We start from the raw sequence: 20,168 nt of genomic DNA on the forward strand, positions 1-20,168 counted from the left end.
AGAAAAGAAAGGTGGAATTTTTGCAGTATATGTGCATTGCTACCTGTCCAGCTCTTCTGGTACTCAAACGTAGCACTTTTTAATGCATGTGTATTTAAGTTCCCAAACATTATGGTATCCTTTTTTTAAACACGTGAAAGATAGCACATGTACAGTTGTGGTGCTCAGTAGATGGAATTTTGATGTATGAAAGTTGTTGCCAACATCACTCATTTCGGATAATGTTACACCATTTCAGGAAAAGTCTCCCCAAAGCTTTTCACTTTAGAAAGCACAAAAACAATGAAATAATAATAGTTAATTAAAACAATATCTCATTTTACTCCCATTTGCACAATTTTTGTTAGCTTTTTTTAAATTAACACCACGTGTTACAGTAGTGCTGCTGTCTTGAGGATTTAAAGCAGAGGCAAAAGTTAAGTTTTCACCATGCACAATCAATAGTCAGATTGTCAGTATCACTCTTCAGGCTTGTTGATCTGATATTTTTGAGTCCCATGGCACCCTTGACTACCTAATGTTCTTTTATTCCTGAGGAAGAAAGGCTTGTGATAGGTCAGTTATTTTATGTGCCTCAATTTCCTTTAGTTTGGCTGTATAACAACTTGCTTTGTCCTTGAAATATAATTCATCTGCATATGTCTGAAAACTGGTGGTGATGCTGCTTATTTGCATTCTCCACTAACATGTCATTGCCCTAGAATGAAGGACAAAGTGATGTGAAGTGAGTTCTAGTTAAGTAGGGATACCAAATGAACTGTCCCTTACTTTCCCAAGCTTGACAACAAAATAATTTGCTTCACACTTTTCCTCCTCTTAAACTTTAGGTGGCATCTTGTGTAGCAGACATTGGAAGATCTGTTCACTGCGTAGTTTAAGAAAAAACAACTTACCTGAACTATGCAAAAATTGCTTTATAAAACATGCATATAAAAAACTGTATTTGGGTGTGCTTTATTGCAAATGAGAAACAGACAAGTCTTAGTAGAGCCTGTTTACCTCATAACTTTTAAAATATTCATTCAGAGTTTTAAAAAATGCAAAAATGTCTGTGTGTGAATGCATGCATGCAGACACACGTACACATGTGTCCACACATACACAGAGGTTACAGAGGTTCCTTTTCAAAAAGAGTGAGTTGCTAATTACACAAAACAAGATTAACACTGGTGTTTAATCCCTGAGACTTTTCTAAGGCTGTGGGGAAAAAATAGAAACAAAGTTAACCATCACTAAGCTTCTCTTCTCTTCTATAGAATACTTCATTATTTAAACTAGAGCTTTAAGAAATGCCCTGTAACTGTAGAAGAGAAAATCATCCCCGGGCAAGTGAGAATTAAGGCCTAGTGCAAACATAAACGTAAAGATTTTGCATTCTGCCCACATCTGCCCTTTGCTGCCTTTTTAGAGTTGCCCATGACACTAAACATGGTTGGTCAACTGGAATTAATGCATAAAAACAGAGGATGGGGGAGGAAGGGAAAAGGTGTGATCCTTGAACTCTATTTAATTTTATAACTCCAGAGATTTAAACATTATTCAGTGTTTGTAACATTATGGGAAATGGTGTTGCAACAGAACTACCCTGTTTCCCCGAAAATAAGACCTAACTTGAAAATAAGCCCTAGTATGATTTTTCAGGATGCTCGTAATATAAGCCCTACCCCAAAAATAAGCCCCAGTTAAGTGAAACCCCGTCCTCCACCATTGTGCAGCAAGCAGAAGATGACATGACTGTAAAATAAAACATCCCCTGAAAATAAGCCCTAATGTGTTTTTTGGAGCAAAAATTAATGTAAGACCCTGTCTTATTTTCTGGGAAACATGGTATGAATAGTTAAAATTTCCTAAAGCAATGGACTCACTGTGTGGGATGAACACCAAACAAAATGAGCGTTTGAAGTGAATGGTTGCAAAGGAGACTGAGCCAAGAGTGATGAAATGGTAGACATGAGGTTTCCTTAGTTATTGTCCTAATAGACTTCATCAAGCCTTCCTTGAAGTACATAAAGTTCAGTGCTACATGCTTGATGCAATTTACAGGGGGAAAGGCAGGAACACACACACACACACACACACACACACACACACACACACACACACACACACACACACACACACACACACACACACACACACACACACACACACACACACACACACACACACACACACACACACAATTTTTGCTATTGTGGAGTTTGCAGCTATTTGTACTGTTCTTTATGCAGCTTAAACCCACTTTCTGTGTGTATGATGATGATTTAATTCCTAGTATGCAGTGGTCCATTGGATCACTTAGGTCTCAGAAGGTACAGTACTATCCAGACTCCATGGGAGGACATGCCCCTCTGTTTTAAGCACTTCGTAGTTGAAATAAATAGTTGGACAAAGTGGGAAATGGAAGGATTGAAGGTAGTGATGATAGCCCCTGAAATGTTAAAAATTTGGCCCGATTTTGTGGAAATGTGTATTCATATATGCATTTTATTACAAATACTTAATATCCCACACCTAAATATGAAGATTTCCACACCTTAACATGTTCTGTTGTTGCACAGAGGCCTGTAATTATATGGAGGAACTGCAAATTAACACGAACCACTGTATAATAGCGGTCGGGTCGCATGGATTGCAGCTGATCCGATGTGTTTGCATCTCCGTACAATACAAATTCAACATGGCCATTTTAATAGTCACAGAGGTGTCTTTCATCCTCAGTGGTTTGTCCTTGATTTCAGCAGGGGGAATTCAGTAAAGTGGTGTGCCGTGTCTTTCAGCATCCCAGTTAAAAGCAGACACTTTAAGGCTAGATTAAAATGTTTATATGAGTGAAAAGAGACTTGGCTTTATATTGTTACCCTTTCTATATAAATTTTTATAAACTACTATTTTACTTTCATCATGAATGCTGCAAGATGTTATGGCATCCATTATGTATCCTCATGGTTGTGCTGTCACTGTAGCTTATTTAAGGTTGCTCCCATAAGTGGAGAAGGCCCCTTACCCACATACAGAGAAACAAGCATGTAAATGTAATATATGCAGCTTTTAAACCTTCATCTTTAAAACGTGCAATATTTATAACCACTTTACAGTCCCTGAATATCTGCTTTCTTGTCACAGTGAATTAAATAAAAGCCATTCCAAAGGCAGTGTGATGGTGGACCCACAATAAAGGCCAAATCAATATTTAGACAGCTTCAGGCTACTAAGGTTCTGCCGACTTCCACACTTGCCAGTGAGTCTTGCTTGCATTTGTCATGAAAGTTGCTGTTTTATGTACTTGAGACATTAATGCAGCTCTGAAATACTTCTAAGACTCCTCCCTAAGGGTATGTCTTAAATTTGCAAATACGCCTGTTACAGTTCTTCAAGATACAGTACTGCTACCCCGATGTTTGTTGTAAATTAGTCCTGTATTGTTATGAGGAGTCTTGGTGCAGGAATCTTGTAGGCATAAAGGATCCAAACCAATTTAGTCCTCTTATCTCCCCACTGTTGTAAATTGTGTGTGTGTGTGTGTGTGTGTGCATGTTTTTAAGAATAAGCAGCTGCTTACGATGATATCATGTCAACAACTCCAAACAGGTTCTGCATGCAGGACCCTCTGGAGGAAGATATGAATAGCAAATGTTGCCTGGAACGCTTCTGTTTTGTGGGGTCTGAAAGCCTTGACTCAGCTTGAGGGAAGAATGCACTGTGGGATGTTCTGAGTCAGTGAAATTTAATTTTGCCTTGATTGAATCTAAAGAAGTGTGAGTTAAAAACCTTTCCATGCAACTCAGGTGAGACTACTGTATAGTACTTGTTTTGCAGTTCTCCCACCTAGTGGTTGTGTTCGGTAATTACTGTGATTTGTTTATTTATTTAGATAGTGTGTAGTCAGCAACAGGGCTAAATCCAGATATGGATAGAAACCAAATACCACAGCCTGGGAGAGTTCTTCTTTTGATTATTTATTTTTAAATTACAATCTGGTCACTTTTCTAGCATCCTGCCATGTATCTTTCTTAGAAACTTAGGAGACTAAGTGTGCTAGTCAAGTTTGAAACAGGAGACGTTCCTAAGTGCTTTCACCTCTTTCAGATGTAGCTACATGTTGGTTGTTGTTGTAGATGTTTACACGAAACCTCATGTCACGCAGACATATATGTATGTTTTGAGGGGACTGTGCTGTATATCCAGCGGATTGAGGTGTTTATTAAACTTACTTCTTCCCATTGTGCAATGAAACATTCCCTTCCCTGCAGCCTCCACCCCCACCCCACACACTGCATATCTCCTGTGGGAAGTCCCTTGAACCTCCAGAGAAAACGTGAGGCACAAGGGCCTGTAGGGAGAAGGGAGATATACGTATTTATCACCACTGGTGAACAGAGGTAATTGGTGATAGCTCTAAATGCCACTGGAGAAATGGCAGCTCCTTTTCATTTGGAAAACTTTAACTTCAGAGATTGTAAAACTTTCTCGTAAGGTGTTGCTGAAAATTTGAGTTTAATAATAGTAAGAAAAAAAGTCTCATTATTTAAATTTCAATAATCTAGGCTTTTATACTTTAAATTTACTTGTTAAATATTAATCTGCACCTCCCAGGAAATTCATTTCCGGTCCTTATATAGACTTCTTTCTCATTTTAAGTTTCATTTTTATTTTCATTTTTAACAAATGTGCACATTTCTCAACCTCATGGCTGAAAAAGCCAGCTTAAAAGCAGGCAGGCAACCCCTGGTGAAAGGTCAGAAACCTGAGGCCAAACGGTCTGAATCAAAGTAACCTGAAGTTATTGAATCTTACTTTGGGGATTCCTTGTCTAGGGAACTATCTTGTCCAATCCACTGCTGACAGAGCCCAGCATTGTTGCCTCTTCCACAGCAGTAAAATCTGGAGAAGCAAATGCGTGTTGTTGCTGCATTCATTTGTGCTGTTGGAGTCTGTATCCGGCCTTGCCTTGTGATTATAGGAGCCATAAAGTAATACATACACTATTACCTGTCAATTGTTTGGTTTTCTGACTCATTCCACCCAGAGATTCTAGCAATCACAGGGTGATATTATGTACAATCCCCTGAGTTGCTCCATTGCTTTCCTCCCCTCTCTGCTATCCTCCCTGCTTTGGTAATTTCATTGAACCAAACACCATGCACTTCCCCCAACATCCTGCTCTTTTATTAGTACTGTTTAACATTTATGTTGTTCCAGTAGTGAAAACTCCCATCATGCCCAGTCAACATGGTTGCTTGCCATGCTGATTGAGGATGATGGGAGCCTGATTTCTGTACCCCAGGTGGTTGCTGCGTTTGAAAAAGCTACTGTTGTCCTTTGAAACAACATTTTTTTAAATTTCAGTGACTGGCATATTTTGTTCTAAGTGCAGTGTAAACGTAGCCTAGATTATAAAAATATCGTGAAATTGGTGGGATTATATACCCATGAAAATTCAGCAGCATCCCTGAGTTTGTTGAACATCTGTTACTAGAGTAAATTCCATTTGGCAAGCGCCAAAGATTGTCATCGCTTTCTGAGTCATCGGTTGGAAGTAATGTTTAGATGATCCTGTCATAGGAAGTGTATACAAATAGTAATAGAGCGCAGGGAGCATTAATTATTGGAAGTAGCTTCTCTGCTGACTTAATAAAAGATTAGCGAACGCGCTGGTATTTATGGACATTAGAGCTGTCAGGTTATCTAACTACACTTGAGGGGCTTGGGACAATAGCAGTGCTGATGGTAATGCTGGCAATTTCCCTGTTTTTTTGCAGGTCACTGCCAGGGGATTTGGTCCATTGTTACAGTTTGCCTACACTGCTAAGCTGTTACTCAGCAGAGAAAACATACAAGAGGTCATCCACTGTGCAGAATTCCTGCGCATGCACAACCTGGAGGACTCCTGTTTCAGCTTCCTTCAGACGCAATTGCTGAATAACGAAGATGGCCTCTTCCTGTGCAAAAAGGACAGTACCTGTCAGCGGATGCATGAGGACGAGAACTCGGAAGGAGAAGAGGAAGAGACGATGGATTCAGAGACTTCCAAGCTATCTTGCCCGAGAGAGAGAACGCACCCCGAACCCTTTAACTTTGAATCTGCTTGCTCAGGAGCTGAGAAAGAGGAAGGCATGCTCCCGGACTCGGAGATACTGAATGATGGCAAGGATAATTTGGATAAAGAAGCAGTAACGCGGTACCCCAGATATAAGAAATACCAGCTGGCTTGTACCAAGAATGTCTACAACACATCACACATTAGTACCTCAGGTTTTGCAAGCACATTCAGTGAAGAGAATTCTGGTGATGGCCTCAAACCAGAGCTTGCTGTAGGGCAGATTAAAAGTGAGCCTAGGAATGAGGAGAACGACGAAGAAAACATCACACTTTGCCTCTCTGGAGATGAGACCGACATCAGGGATAAAGAGGGGGATGTCGAAATGGACCGAAAGCAGCAAAGTCCTACTGGAGCAGACGGGTCTAAGAGTGGTTCCCCTCCTTCCTGCCTAAGGTCTTTCTTCAACCGAACAAAAAACATGGACTTAGTTGGCTTCCCCAGTACTTCCCAACAGCACTTTGCCAGGAGTCCAGTGTGCCCTTTCGACAAAGGGACAACTCAGGGTGACCACAAAACTGATTACATCCCTTTTGCAGGGAATGTTGGACTCTCTCAAGCTGTTCAGAAGGATGCTTCCAATTTTACAGTGGGATCGCCTCTCAGGGTTCCTGGCTTTGTTGAAGGTCTTTGTAAGCAGGAAGGTGAGGTGGACAGGAGGAGCGTTATCTTTTCTTCAACTGTTTGTGACCAAGTAAACACTTCGGTGCATTCATATTCTGGCATGAGCAGCTTGGACAAAGACCTCACTGAAGCTGTGCCAAAGGGTCTGTGGGCAGGAAGTAGCCAATCTCTTCCCAGCTGTCAGACCTACTCTCACATGGGACAGGCAGCTGATCACTTGCCAGGACGGATGCGGCCTAACACCAGCTGTCCAGTGCCAATTAAAGTTTGTCCTCGCTCTCCTCCTCTGGAAACCAGAACAAGGACCTCCAGCTCATGTTCCTCCTACTCTTACGCAGAGGATGGGAGTGGCGGTTCTCCCTGTAGCCTCCCTCTGTGTGAGTTTTCATCGTCCCCCTGCTCCCAAGGAGCTCGATTCCCGGCCACTGAGCATCAGGAGCCGAGCATGATGGGAGACGGAATGTACAGCCAAGTCAGACCCCAGATAAAATGTGAGCCATCCTATGGAACAAACTCTAGCGATGAGTCTGGATCGTTCTCTGAAGCAGACAGTGAGTCATGTCCTGTGCAAGACAGAGGACATGAGGTAGGGATCTGTGATAAGTACACCTGTTAACGCTTCTTGTGACAGATTCATTAAGCCCACAGTTGTCTTAAATGGCTTCCTCTGTATACTGAAGCAGAAACCGGTCAGTGTTATTCAATCCGCTGTTGATCGCAATTAGACTAATGTGAAAAAGGAAAGTTGCAGAAAATATTTGAGGATGATAAGATCCTGTGTTCTATAAAAAGACTTAGGGCAGACCTAGTTCTCCTTAATCTCCAAACTGTTATGGGCAGACTAGGAGCACCTCAGAGGCATGTGTGCTTCTGTCCCCTACACCATGCATGGAAATTTCCCCCTCCTTTGGGGGCATTGAAACCTACTGTGCGTAGCTCATGTGCCAGCATTTTTTGTCAAGCCTAGTTAGCCTAAACCACAGTTTGAAAGTTTCCTTTTAACTATAATTGAAAATTGTGATTTGTTGTTGGTTTTGGTATTTGGCAAATCAGCATACCAGCATTATACCAGATTTAGCATTCTGGCAATGCTAATCCTCGTTAGCTGTAGATTGAATGGAGGAAGGGCAGTGTGGATGGAGGCAGAAAGATGGGTGAAGAGCAGTGTTTCAAGTCAGGGTTGAGGGTTTTGCAGGCCATTTGCTATTGTTTATTAAGTTAATGCCTGCTTTGTGGAGAAGGTCATCTAAAGGAGAGGGGAAGGATAGGGAGTAGAGAAGCAGAGAGATAGATCCATGTTCACAGAGCACAACCACAACAAGAATCTGGATCCCTGGAGAGTTAATCTATATCTTATCAGGCCATGCTATCTTGAATTGCATCTCTTTCCTAGCCCAAAGCTATATGACCTTGCTACAATTAACTGATTGTGCTTCTCATCAGTAATGTTACTGCTACCGCATCCAGTAAAAAGCTCTTTCTGGCACACAAGCAAATAGTCTTACACAAGGGATGAGGAGGAAGAGCAAGGTTCCAAAAGCATAACTATAAAGGGTCCTATTCAGTACTGACAGATAGGTATACGTAGAGTTTTAGCTAATCCGTATCCTTATTTATCAGTGGGAAGCAAGCTCTTTCAGACATTTGACTGACAAATAAATGCACAGATCGTGTTTTGGGGGCAGTAAAACAGCTTCCCTCCAAGATAATCTTGGGGTTCAGGATATTTTGGTGCTTCAGCAGCAAGACCTTGTCACTAGAAAAAGAAATGATGCTTTTCTGTGTGCAGTTAAATAGAGTTTGCACTGATGCATAGAAAACAGGGCATGCTCCCTGAAACTTTTCTAAAACTGTGGGGGAGGAAAGAGAAACAAAGTTGGTCATCACTAAACTTATCTTCTCTTTCTGTAGATTACTTTATTATTTAAACTGGAACTTTAAGAAATATTCTGTAGCTGTGGAAGAAGAAGCCATCCCTTGGCAAGTCAGAATTGAGGCCTCGTGCAGGCATAAAAAAATTAACTTAAGATGTTGCAGTCTGCCCACATGTGCCCTTTGCTTCCTCTATTTTGGCTCCAACTTGGATGCAGCCATTGTCATCCATGCCCCCAAATCTACCCTGAGAACCACAGGAGTTTCACCTGTTACTGAATGGCCACAACCCACAGAAACTGTATTGTGGCTTCATCCTACCCTTGGAAGCCCTAGGATTGGGCTCTCTGGACAATGAACCTCCCATTACTTTCCTGCCACATCACATGGCAAATGACCTTAGAAAATAATGAATCTTTCTTTCCTCAGCAGTTTCCCCCTCCCTCTAAAATAACAGTTTGATTGCAGTTTTGTATCCACTGAGCTCTGTGGGATTTATTTGTGAGTAGGCATATGAGTGTGGAAAAGTCTTTAATTTTCGACAATAGTCAGAATCTCCCAGTTCAGTGCCCATTCTAGGTATGGGATTCTGGGAATAGTAGTCCAGAAATAACTAGAATTCCCATGCTCCAAATACACATACCATGTTTCCCTGAAAATAAGACAGTGTCTTATATTAATTTTTGCTCCAAAAACGCGTTAGAGCTTATTTTCAGGGGATGTTTTATTTTTTTCATGTACAACAATCTGCATTTATTCAAATGCAGTCATGTCATCTTCTGGTTGCTGCACAATGGTGGAGGGCAGGGTTCCATTTACCTGGGGCTTATTTTTGGGGTAGGGCTTATATTATGAGCATCCTGAAAAAATCATACTAGGGCTTATTTTCAGGTTAGGTCTTATTTTCAGGGAAACAGGGTATATAGGACTACATTGGTGGTTAGCAATACAGTATTATAAACATTGCCAAGGGAGAAAATCCAATAGAGCTGAGTGAGTGAAAGGCTTCTGAGCAGATGTAGGACTGTTTTGGAAGAGATCAAGGGCTTTTTTGTGCTATTACTTTGTTGCCACCAAGAATTTATTTATTTATTTATTTATTTATTTATTTATTTATTTATTTATTTATTTATTTATTTATTTATTATTTTTATTTTATTTATTTATTAGATTTTTACCCTGCCCCTCTAGACCATGTCTACTCAGGGCTCTCTTTCCCTGATCTATTTGCTAATTTCCTCCATGCTTGGACCCATGCATCCCATGTAAGAGCATGGTGATCTGTCTAGTGCACGTTGTATGTGTTTACACTGTTACTACTTGATCTAAGAGCTGGAGTAAAAATGAGTCTGGCTTTGGTGTTTTCAAGCCCACTCATGAAGCTTCCAAATTCAAGCTGGAACTCTTTCTACCTTTCAGTGGTGGTGTTTGTGCCCAGAAGCATTATCCTAACATGGGACTGATATGCTCAGATAAGTTCCATTATTTATTCCTCATTGAATCAGAAATAGTATAAGTAATGCGTGTGTAGCATGAGAGGAAGAGTCTTCAAAAGCATAATGACTGAGCATAAAAGCAAAATAGGAACTCTCATAGAGAGATAGGGGGCAATGTTTATATATGTCTATCCAACCATTCCCCCTCCCCTTTATTGTTTGACCTTGCATTTTTCTCAGTAACAAAAAACTACATTTTCTCTATGCAGAGATATTAACAGTAGAATAGTACTGCTGTTTCCTGCAGGATACTCAAAATAAGCTTCTTAGAAGGATATGGTCTTCACCCAAAGTAATATTAGCACTAATATTAGTATTTAGAAAAACACTGTCCTAACTGACGCCCATTTTTGATCATGGTGTCATCTAGAGCATGTCAGAATAAATTCCATGTGGAAACTCATGGTAGAAATAATGTATGTGAACTGTATCAAGAAACAAGGATGGAAAGAGCCTTTTGAATGTTTTTGTTAACAAATATGTATGCAAAGAGGATGAAGGTAAGGTTATCGTTCATTACATTTTTTAAAAAATGGATTCAAGTTTACATTCAAGCAAGACATGGGGCTGTTTCGTGCAGTTATATGATAGGGTCATAGTTTTCTTTCAAATGTGATAAAATATTGGATTACAGCAGTAGCTCAGGCAGCAAAATCTGTAAACTGTTAGAATACAAAATTGCTAGATCTGTCATTTGCATTTTTAAATCAGTGCGTTTGTTGGGGGGGCCTTCTGCTTCAGGCACCAAGATATTTATAGCACATGCTGCATTTTGTTCAGCATCGTTAGCATGTTAATATGTTTTTTTTTCCTTCCTCTTACATTCAGACCTTCAAAGGGTGATAAAACTAAAAATAACACTTGGAACATATACAAATGTGTATACTTCAGGTTGAGCAATCCATCTTGTTTTATATACTAACCACATTATATAAAAAATAATAGAAAATAATGTATACTTGAGAAGGTATTATATATTCACAAGCTGAGATCTGACAGGAATTCATCCCTGTTCTGTAATAACCTTTGTGCTTCAAGCCTTTTTTAGAGATAGGTTGATGATTGTCCTTTTGTGATATTCCCCTTGGAGTTCTGTAAGTAAAATCTAAACTTAATACAATTTAAAAGTCAAGACTTTACAAAGAATACTAAAGAAAGACAGGAATTATTAGCAGACTACTTTCCAAGAACTGCTAACATCCAGGGAAATCACATTTTTCTTGTCTTTCATTTAATATTTAAGAGCATCTCTCTAAATGGGGCTGGCAAGTTGTTTTTCAAAAGAGATCTTTCTCAAAGGAAGTGCTGTGAAACAATTCTGTTGACCTACTGAAAATGTTGAAGACCAGCTGTGAGCTCTTAAATGACAGTCCAAAAGCATTTGTGTCAAGTTGCATTACAAGTATCCAGCCATGTACATGCCGTTAGAACTGAATAGGCAAGATCTGATCCTAAAAATAACTCTGCTGTTTTTCAGTGAACAAAGCAATGTGCTTAACATTTAATAGTCCTGTTTGCAATTTATGAATCACTTTTACTTTATTATTATGCAATAGCTGATCAGGCTTTTTTTACCATATTCCAAAGAAACAAAGAAAAAATGGAGACAGATTTTTTAAAAAGCAGTATATAAGCAGTACTTAAGAGAAAAAATATATAAAAAGAATAGGAGCAGATTAAAAAAACAATAGTGAAACAATATTAAAACAGAGAGAGAGAGAGCGCGCATACATTCTGGCAAATGCGTGCTAACCAAAATAATTCTAGAACATACTTTATCACCTAGTGAAATACAAACTTTTCTCCTTTCTAAAGCTGATTTAACATTTTTCATCATGTCATGTAGTAATTTCATCCTGGCAATAAAAATGCACTTCCATTTTTGAAAAATGTTCCAGAACAAGAGACAGAGGGTCAAGAAATTGGATACTTGAGACAGAATAAACGTTATAAAGATACCTTCTACCTTTTGAGCAACCGGCAGGACAATATCTGCTCACCTCAGATTGGCCATTATACTATCTCTTGACTTTCATCAACTGCAGGGTTTTTAATCTGTGTTTAGTTATACAGTAAGTCCCTAAGTCTGTATAGATCTAATGGGCAAACGAGAGTACTAAGGTGACAAATTCTAAGCAGAGGATACAGTCCTTTACACCATTTATTGTAACAGCACTTAGTTACTTGTGTGAAAGCTTGTCTGATCATCAACATTGCCTAGACATTTTGTGACTTCTCAATGAGCATCCCTTTAGCTCCTGTTATATTCCATTGAAAAGCCGAGTTCAAAAATCATTTGGCAGATTTTGGTAGCCTGTTATGCTGGGCCCATATCCTCAAATGCTTTTAGGACTACAGGAGAGGCTTTTTTTGAAAATTATTTTAAGGCTGTAGCAGATGGACTAAAGTTCCCTCAGGGCAGCAGAGTGCTTGGGGATAGGACAGGTCCAGATACTCCTAGTCAGGAACTTCTGTTGTTCTTAGTCCAGATGTTAGTCTTTAGATTCAGTCTTATTGTGCCCATTCAGAAGCCCCAAACAGTAACTGGTATAATAGCTTAGTCCTATAAAGCTCAAGAAGAGAGATCACTAATATTTTTACATGTTATACCTGGATATTTTTAGGAGTTGGTTATCCAGCTGCCATCAATATTTTATTTAATTTTTAAATTTTCTTTTATTATAATTTTTCTTTTCTTTTTCTTTTTCTTTTTATTTTATTATAATATTCTGATTTTATTAGCTGATACTCCTCGGCCAGTTAGACTTCACCAGGTGTGAGTAAAATGCAGGTCTGTGCCTGGGCATGACTTTCCCCTGGCAATTTTTGTGGCCCCCGGCCATGCAGGCTCATACACCCCCCCCCACACACACACACACAAAGTTTCTGAGCACAAAATGGTGTATGACTGTTCATGGATGTCTTTGATAGCTGGAACTCACCTTTTAAATAGGTTGCATGGGCCACTGCTCTGTTTAACACTCAAAGACACCCATTTTTCAAAAGCAGAAGAAGATTTCTGGCCACAGGGTTTTAACACTCTGCTGTCCCTGGGAGTGTAAAACCATCCCCTGGACCCACCTTTAACTAGATGAAACTTCAAGCATGCTGCCTCAAGTGCATAGAAGCTCAAATGATGGAAGATTTTGATTGTACATGATTTTTCTCATCGTTAGTATCCTGTGTGTTGCATTTGATCATTAGCAAAATTGCATGGCTCGGAGGCTCTCCTGCCACTTGCCTTTCAAAAACTTGGCATGTTGCAAACAGCAGCGCTGGTCAAGGCTCCTGCTCCCCTCCACCTTAATTTCTCCACACACTCCTCTGGATGATACTGGATATTTCAGTTTAGTACTAGATTTCAAGTGGAGATAGCCAGACCATCATTTCCCTTGACCTGGCAATATTCAGATAAAACTTCTGAAATGTATTTTTAGGCAAAGCTGCCTTTTGGAGACTGCATAAATGCTTCAGATGGTACAAGGAACACATTAGTGAGGTTACTGAGCTGGCACTGGTGATGGAAATTTTCCTCACTTCTGTTCAAACAGGTCCACTGGCTTCCCATTTGTTTCTGGATCCAGCAAAATCTACCTTGCAGGCCACTTTTGTTCCAGGGATCACTTCTTTATTTATTTTTGTTTTTAATAGTGAAACTGCGCCTTACTGGGCACACTGAACACCCAGTTTGTAACAACTTTCTGTGCCACACAGTGGTGTATGATTTTGTGGTTGCTGGAGAAGTGAGTACAGTAGTAGGTTTGCAAAACTAGAATGTTATCACTTCGTGAGATAAGAATTTGTGTTATGTGTGTTTGTGCTTCAGGTCATTTTGTGATGTTGAAGTAAACGGTGGCCATCTCTAATGCCCTTGTCAGAAGTGGGAGGGAAAGCACTAACAGCTACTTTTTACATGCACTCCAGCAAAATTGTTACCTTTATTAGATTAATAAAATGGAGGAAGCACTTTGCACAGTAGAAAGCTGATTTCTGCTCTCTTCCTCAGAACTGTTCCTTTTTCTCTTTTTTCTTTTGGTTATGTCATTAACCCTTTCCTTTTTGTTTCTTCTTGGTGTTTTCTAACATACACCGGTGAAGCTACAAAGAAGCAACTTAATATGGGCAGGGGGGAAACTTATTCACGGCATACAGAACATAGTAAGTGCCTCTGGGAAAATAGTAGGCATCAACAAATAAGCATGTACATAACGTCTGCCCTTGTCATCAGTCTGCAAATAGAGGGCAACCTCCTATGTCCTTCTCTCAGAGCCGCGGCCGCCACCGTTACTACCTTGCCAACTACAATGAAGATGGAAGAAAAGGCTGTTCAGTCAGAGCTTCAGATTGAGACCACCCCTGCCAGGATAAACTGTAGTACGGTGAGATTAGTGCATACCAAAATTCATAGTACAGTGGGGTCTTGACTTGAGAACTTAATCCGTATTGGAAGGCGGTTCTCAAGTCAAAAAGTTCTCAGGTCAAATCTGCATTTCCCATAGGAATGCATTGAAAACCTTTTAATCCGTATCTGCTCTTTTCCGTCCATAGAAACTAATGGGAAGCTGCTATTCCACCTTCGACCACTAGAGGGGGGATATTTTGTTTCTTTTTTTTCTTAGGTCAAGAAAGGTTCAGGGAAGGCAGGGAAAATACAGTCGAGGCAGGACAGTACCAGGCAGTCTGAAGACTGTCTCCCAATCCACTCTCTAAACGCTGGGAGGAGTGAGGAAGCAGACAGGCACCCTTTTCACTGGCCAACAGTTAACTGAAAGTTCACATTTTGCACTTTCCCTGCCTCCCACGTGGGTTTTTTTCAGTTCTTAACTCAAATCTAAGTATGTAAGTCAAGTCAATATTTTCCTATGAGAGTGGTTCTTAAGTCAAAATGTTCTTAACTCAAGCCGTTCTTAAGTCAAGACCCCACTGTATATAGAGACTGCAAGGAGAAACATACTCTGTCCTATAAGATGTCTGAAGAAACCAAGGATATAAGGACATATCAGGTCAGTTTCATATATGTGTCACACAAGTAAGGCCAAGTGTTGCAGTTGTGGAAAAGAGCCTTTGCATAGAGTAGCCCATCTTTCTCCTACGTGTTTACATGTAAAGGCCTTTATAGGGAGTCCTATTGCTGTTCAAATCTAGCCAGAGTAAGGTCTTACATTAAAGGTCAGCAGAGTTTGAAGGGAACTCGTTGTGAGTAATAGTTACCCTGTAGCTAGTTTATTTTAGGATAATGAGTGTTACTTTGGGAATTTAATGAGTAACTAGTAATTACGGGGTTATGGTGGAAATTTAATGAGTAATGTCCATGCTAGTTTCAGAAGTTCCTTTTCAAGGGCATTTTAAGGCAATTTATAGGCATTTTGACAGGAAATTATCAGGATTTATGCAATTCCCTAGTCAGTAGAAAACACTTTTTTTGTTTTGTCTTTTATAACAGCACTAGAGATGGAGTTATTCATATACGAATGTGAATACCCCTGTACAGGTGGACATAATGAGGGTCCAGCCCCTGGGGCCGGACTGTCCACTCACTTTCTGCTGTTGCTGTAAGCTCTGCGCTCCCTTCCAGTCGCTCCGGAGCACAAGGTCTGCGAGCTACTCTTTGACCGGCAGCGAGGCTCATCCTCCTGCCAGGAGTGGCTCGCAGACTGCAAGCTCCGGAGCGATAGGAAGGGAGCACAGAGCCCGCCGCAACAGCGGAAGGTGAGTGTACAGTCTGGACCCTCATTATATCCACCTGTGCAGAGGTATTTGTATTTGAATACGAATACCCCTATTTCTAATCAGAACTGTGCAAGGTACAGTAGCAGAATTGTCCACCAGAGGGAACCAGTGCATATTTTTATGTATTTTTCTGGCTTACCACCAAATACAGTGCCATGCATTAATAACATTCAGTTATTTGAATGATTATATGGCTGCCTAGAAGTAATGGGTAACACCATGATTGCCATTTAAAATGTGACATTCTGAGTCTTGGAGGTGAGGTGATGTTGACAAGGGAGTGAGAGCTGTTGTTTTGACTATGCTTTGCTTACAGAGCTCCTTCCTCAGGGAGATTTTTACTGAGATTCAGATGCCAGGTTAATACCTTTCAATTTGCCTGAGCTGCTAATCAGCACTAATTTAAAAAAATTATCCACTTAGGAGTTTTGAACAATCTGTTCTGTTTTCTTCTGTATTTTATTACTTTCACAGCTTGATAATTGCATTTTTTAAAACATATTTGATTTGACATTTTTAGCTGCTATAGTTGTAAAGGTGTTCCCCATTTTTAAATCAATATTTGGGTGCTGCTTTGAAAATTTGCTTCAAGCCAAGAGGGAAACTCATGCCTTCCAAGTGTTTTTGGACTTCAGCTCCCATTAGCCCCAGTGAAAATGGGCAGTGATGAAGAATTATGGGAACGGTAATAAAAAATGTCTGGAAGGCCGGATGATTCCCATCCATGTTTAAAAGATGAAAGTGGGATTTCAGAACCTTGTAATCGTTTCGGTCGTTTAGTCATGTCCGACTCTTCGTGACCCCATGGACCAGAGCACGCCAGGCCCTCCTATCTTCCACTGCTTTCTGTAGTTGTGTCAATTTCATGTTGGTTGCTTCGCAGACACTGTCCAGCCATCTCATCCTCTGTCGTCCCCTTCTCCTCTTGCCGTCACACTTTCCTAACATCAAGATCTTTTCCAAGGAGTCTTCTCTTCTCATGAGATGGCCAAAGTATTGGAGCCTCAGCCTCAGCTTCAGGATCTGTCCTTCCAGTGAGCACTCGGGGTTGATTTCCTTTAGAATTGATAGGTTTGTTCTCCTTGCAGTCCAGGGGACTCTCAAGAGCCTCCTCCAGCACCACAATTCAAAGGCATCAATTCTTCGGCGGTCTGCTTTCTTTATGGTCCAGCTCTCACTTCCATACATCACGACAGGAAAAACCATAGCTTTGACTATTCGGACTTTTGTTGGCAAGGTGATGTCTCTGCTTTTTAGGATGCTGTTTAGGTTTGTCATCGCTTTCCTCCCAAGAAGCAGGCGTCTTTTAATTTCGTGGCTGCTGTCTCCATCTGCAGTGATCATGGAGCCCAAGAAAGTAAAATCTGTCACTGCCTCCAGTGACATATCAAAAACATATATGAAGTCATATCTGTATAGCCACTTATAGCCAGATTTTGTGGTCGTAGCAATTTAAACCAATGCATCAAATATTGTTCTTGGGTAGACCTAAACCATGTTGAAAATACTGAGATCACTGAAATGATGTGGGGAATTTCTTATCCCAGGCAGCTTTACATTATGCTACATTATGGTATAACAGAACTGGTATAACTTAGTGGGTTGGAACACCTGGCTGTGGAACCAGGGCCAGAAGTCTGAATCCCTACTCTGCCCCCCCCCCAGGAGAGCGGTCAAATGAAATTATCTGGAGCATATGTGGTTGAAGGGTTTATGTTCCCATGCCCTGGGCAACCAGCTTGATCCCAGAGGGCTACCAGGAGGGAGTGGGAAACCACTTAATGACTTTTTGCCTAGAAAAAACTTGGAGCGTCACCATAAATCAAAGTTGACGTGATGGGACTTATTTTTTAAAAGCAGCTGTATAACAACTAACACCATGGGTAGTGTGGATGCAGTGGTTTTTGTTTCATCTGTCCACTTTACTCTTTAAAAACGCTTCAGTTGACTAAGTGGTGCTGAAGAACCTGATTAGAGAAAAGCATGATCTGTGATGGCTGTTTCCTAATAACTGTGTGAACACTTAAATTTAGTAGAGAGACCACATCTTGCTAAGCCCTCAGCTTGGTCTACAGTGCCTTCTTTGGCATGATGTGGCATGTTGACAACAGTTGTGTATACCTAGGGCCTAGTCATATATAGATCTCTAGATAACAAATGATGGGCTAATGCACATCATTATTTCAAAATGATAACTGTAAGTTCTAGATCATCGATCTCACACAAGGCACAGGAAGAATCCCAGATCATCATCTTCATCTTAGAATTTACAAGATGTAAGCTCATACATCAGAATTTTAAAAATTCAAATTGGTGGTTCTGTCAAGCATTTTCCCACTATTGAAAAACCGCTATTGGTTTGCAGTAGTAGATCTCAAAAACACCCGTTTCCATATAGCTGCACACTGAGCCATCATCATTTCCTCCACTGTGCCATTTATAAATTCATTATGTTTCCTTTTGGCTGTCAACGGTGCCCAGAATTTTTACAAAGTTTATTGCCCCTGCTGCAGAATATCTCGCATATGAGAGGAATAAACATTTTCCCTTATATAAGCAACAAAATGATTGTAGAAGTTGGAAGGAAAAACTGCAAAAAGATTATCTCCTTACTTCACAGCTGCTGTTGGATCTTGGACAGAAAATAAATTTTAAAAAGTCCTACAATCAGCAAAGGCAGTTCAATACATGGCCATTCTAGACTCACACGAAAGAAGAACTTGCTTTACTTGAGAGAGAGTGGACAAAATTATTTCCCTTGCTTCAAAATTCTAACTAGACACTTACAGCACACTTGGCACAGATATCATTGGGCCTGATGGCATCCATTACCGCATTAGTAACACATGCAAGCCCCAGGATGTGCCCTCTACTCTCATTCTTCGTAGCCCTTTTCAACAATGTGAACAAGAAGGCATACAGAAAGCTGTGAGGAGCTGGCACTTCAGCTGACATGATGGCAAGACAAGGACAACCTAGAGTTGGTGGCTTTATAGACCACTTCCAACTTCACGATTCTGTGAAATGGGAATGCTCTTCAGGTCCGCACAGTCATAAGTAGCAATAGCAACAGATGCCAGTTTTAGAGGCGGGGGGGTACTCAATGCCAGGAAAAGCAGGTAAATGTAGTTTGGTTGCCTCAAGAGAAAAATCAGCATGTAAATCAAAAGTCTAAGAGCTTTTGAATACATTATTGTGGGGAAAGCGGTACACAGGATAATAGACAATGCCACAATGTATTACATAAACAAGTAGGGTGGAACTCATTCTATGGCCCTTTTTTTTTTACTGACAACCTACCTGTGGGAATGATGTATCAAGAGGCACATATACCTTGTTTCACTACATATTTCCAGCAAGGACAACTAGATTGCAGATGCTTTAATCAGAAATTAAATACAGTCTCAGATCTGGGAGCTGTTGAGCAAAGTTTACAGACTCATAACACTGAAATGGGGTTTGCCACAAATAGACCTTTTTGCTCTCCAAGGGAACCCAAAATACGACATTTATTTATTTGTTTATGCATGCACGCGCGTGCGTGCGCACGCGCACACACACACACCTTTAAAAGGATCTAAGGCTTACATTGTTAAAAGACAATATTTAAAGCTAAAAATACTATGCAAATATTGGGAAGGATCAAACTAATACCGCACTAAAAAATTGTAAAGAAATGTTCTGCGGCAGGAAAAGGACACAAATCCATGGAGGATACATTTGCCCTGAGGTAACTGTTCCCTCCTTCCCCGTAGATCCATTGGACAATTGTGAAAATCCAACAAGAGGGCACAGATGCCATTTTACTGACCCCAGTTCACGACCCTTCTTCTAATGCTGGTGAACAGGCTGAGACTGCCTGTCATCTTAGATATTCTAACATGCCACAACAGACAGATTTATCATCCAGACTTGGAAATGTCAAAATTGACAATGTGGAGAATTCACCCGCATGAGCAAGGGTTCTTAGGGAGTCTAGAAAGAAATCTGCCAGAAAGTGCTATTTTTATATGTGGAGAAAATTTAAGGAGTTTGCAAAATATTTTAATGAGCCATACTTAGCAGCTACTTTGCACCTAGTGCTGCGCTTTTTATTGAGCCTTAAAGAGAAAAGTCTTTCACAATCTTCCGTTATGGTTTATTTGTCTGTTACTGTATCATACCAACCAAAAGGTTATAGTTCATCAAAACTTTTTCAAAGTTTGATAGTTAAAAGATTTCTAAAAGGTTTGAATTATATATATGTGTGAATTTCGTTGTATGGTATACTGTGTATATACTTACAATGACAATAAATTATATTATTATATTTATCCAAATTGAAATCCACCAACCCCACAGTGGTT

The 20,168-nt window shown here is 40.2% G+C and overlaps 1 protein-coding gene across 10 annotated transcripts in view; it reads left to right on the plus strand.

The window, feature by feature from the left end:
• BACH2 (BACH transcriptional regulator 2) overlaps positions 1-20,168 on the plus strand; it is a 221,447-nt gene that overhangs the window by 183,494 nt on the left and 17,785 nt on the right. For all 10 annotated transcript variants that reach the window (XM_078380655.1, XM_072998743.2, XM_078380667.1 and 7 more), the window contains one exon: positions 5,763-7,310. In XM_078380655.1, coding sequence (XP_078236781.1) covers positions 5,763-7,310 — 1,548 coding nt within the window. The remainder of the gene's footprint in view (positions 1-5,762; positions 7,311-20,168) is intronic.

This window comes from Pogona vitticeps, chromosome 1, assembly GCF_051106095.1.
Source record: "Pogona vitticeps strain Pit_001003342236 chromosome 1, PviZW2.1, whole genome shotgun sequence".
Taxonomy (NCBI): Eukaryota; Metazoa; Chordata; class Lepidosauria; order Squamata; family Agamidae; genus Pogona; species Pogona vitticeps.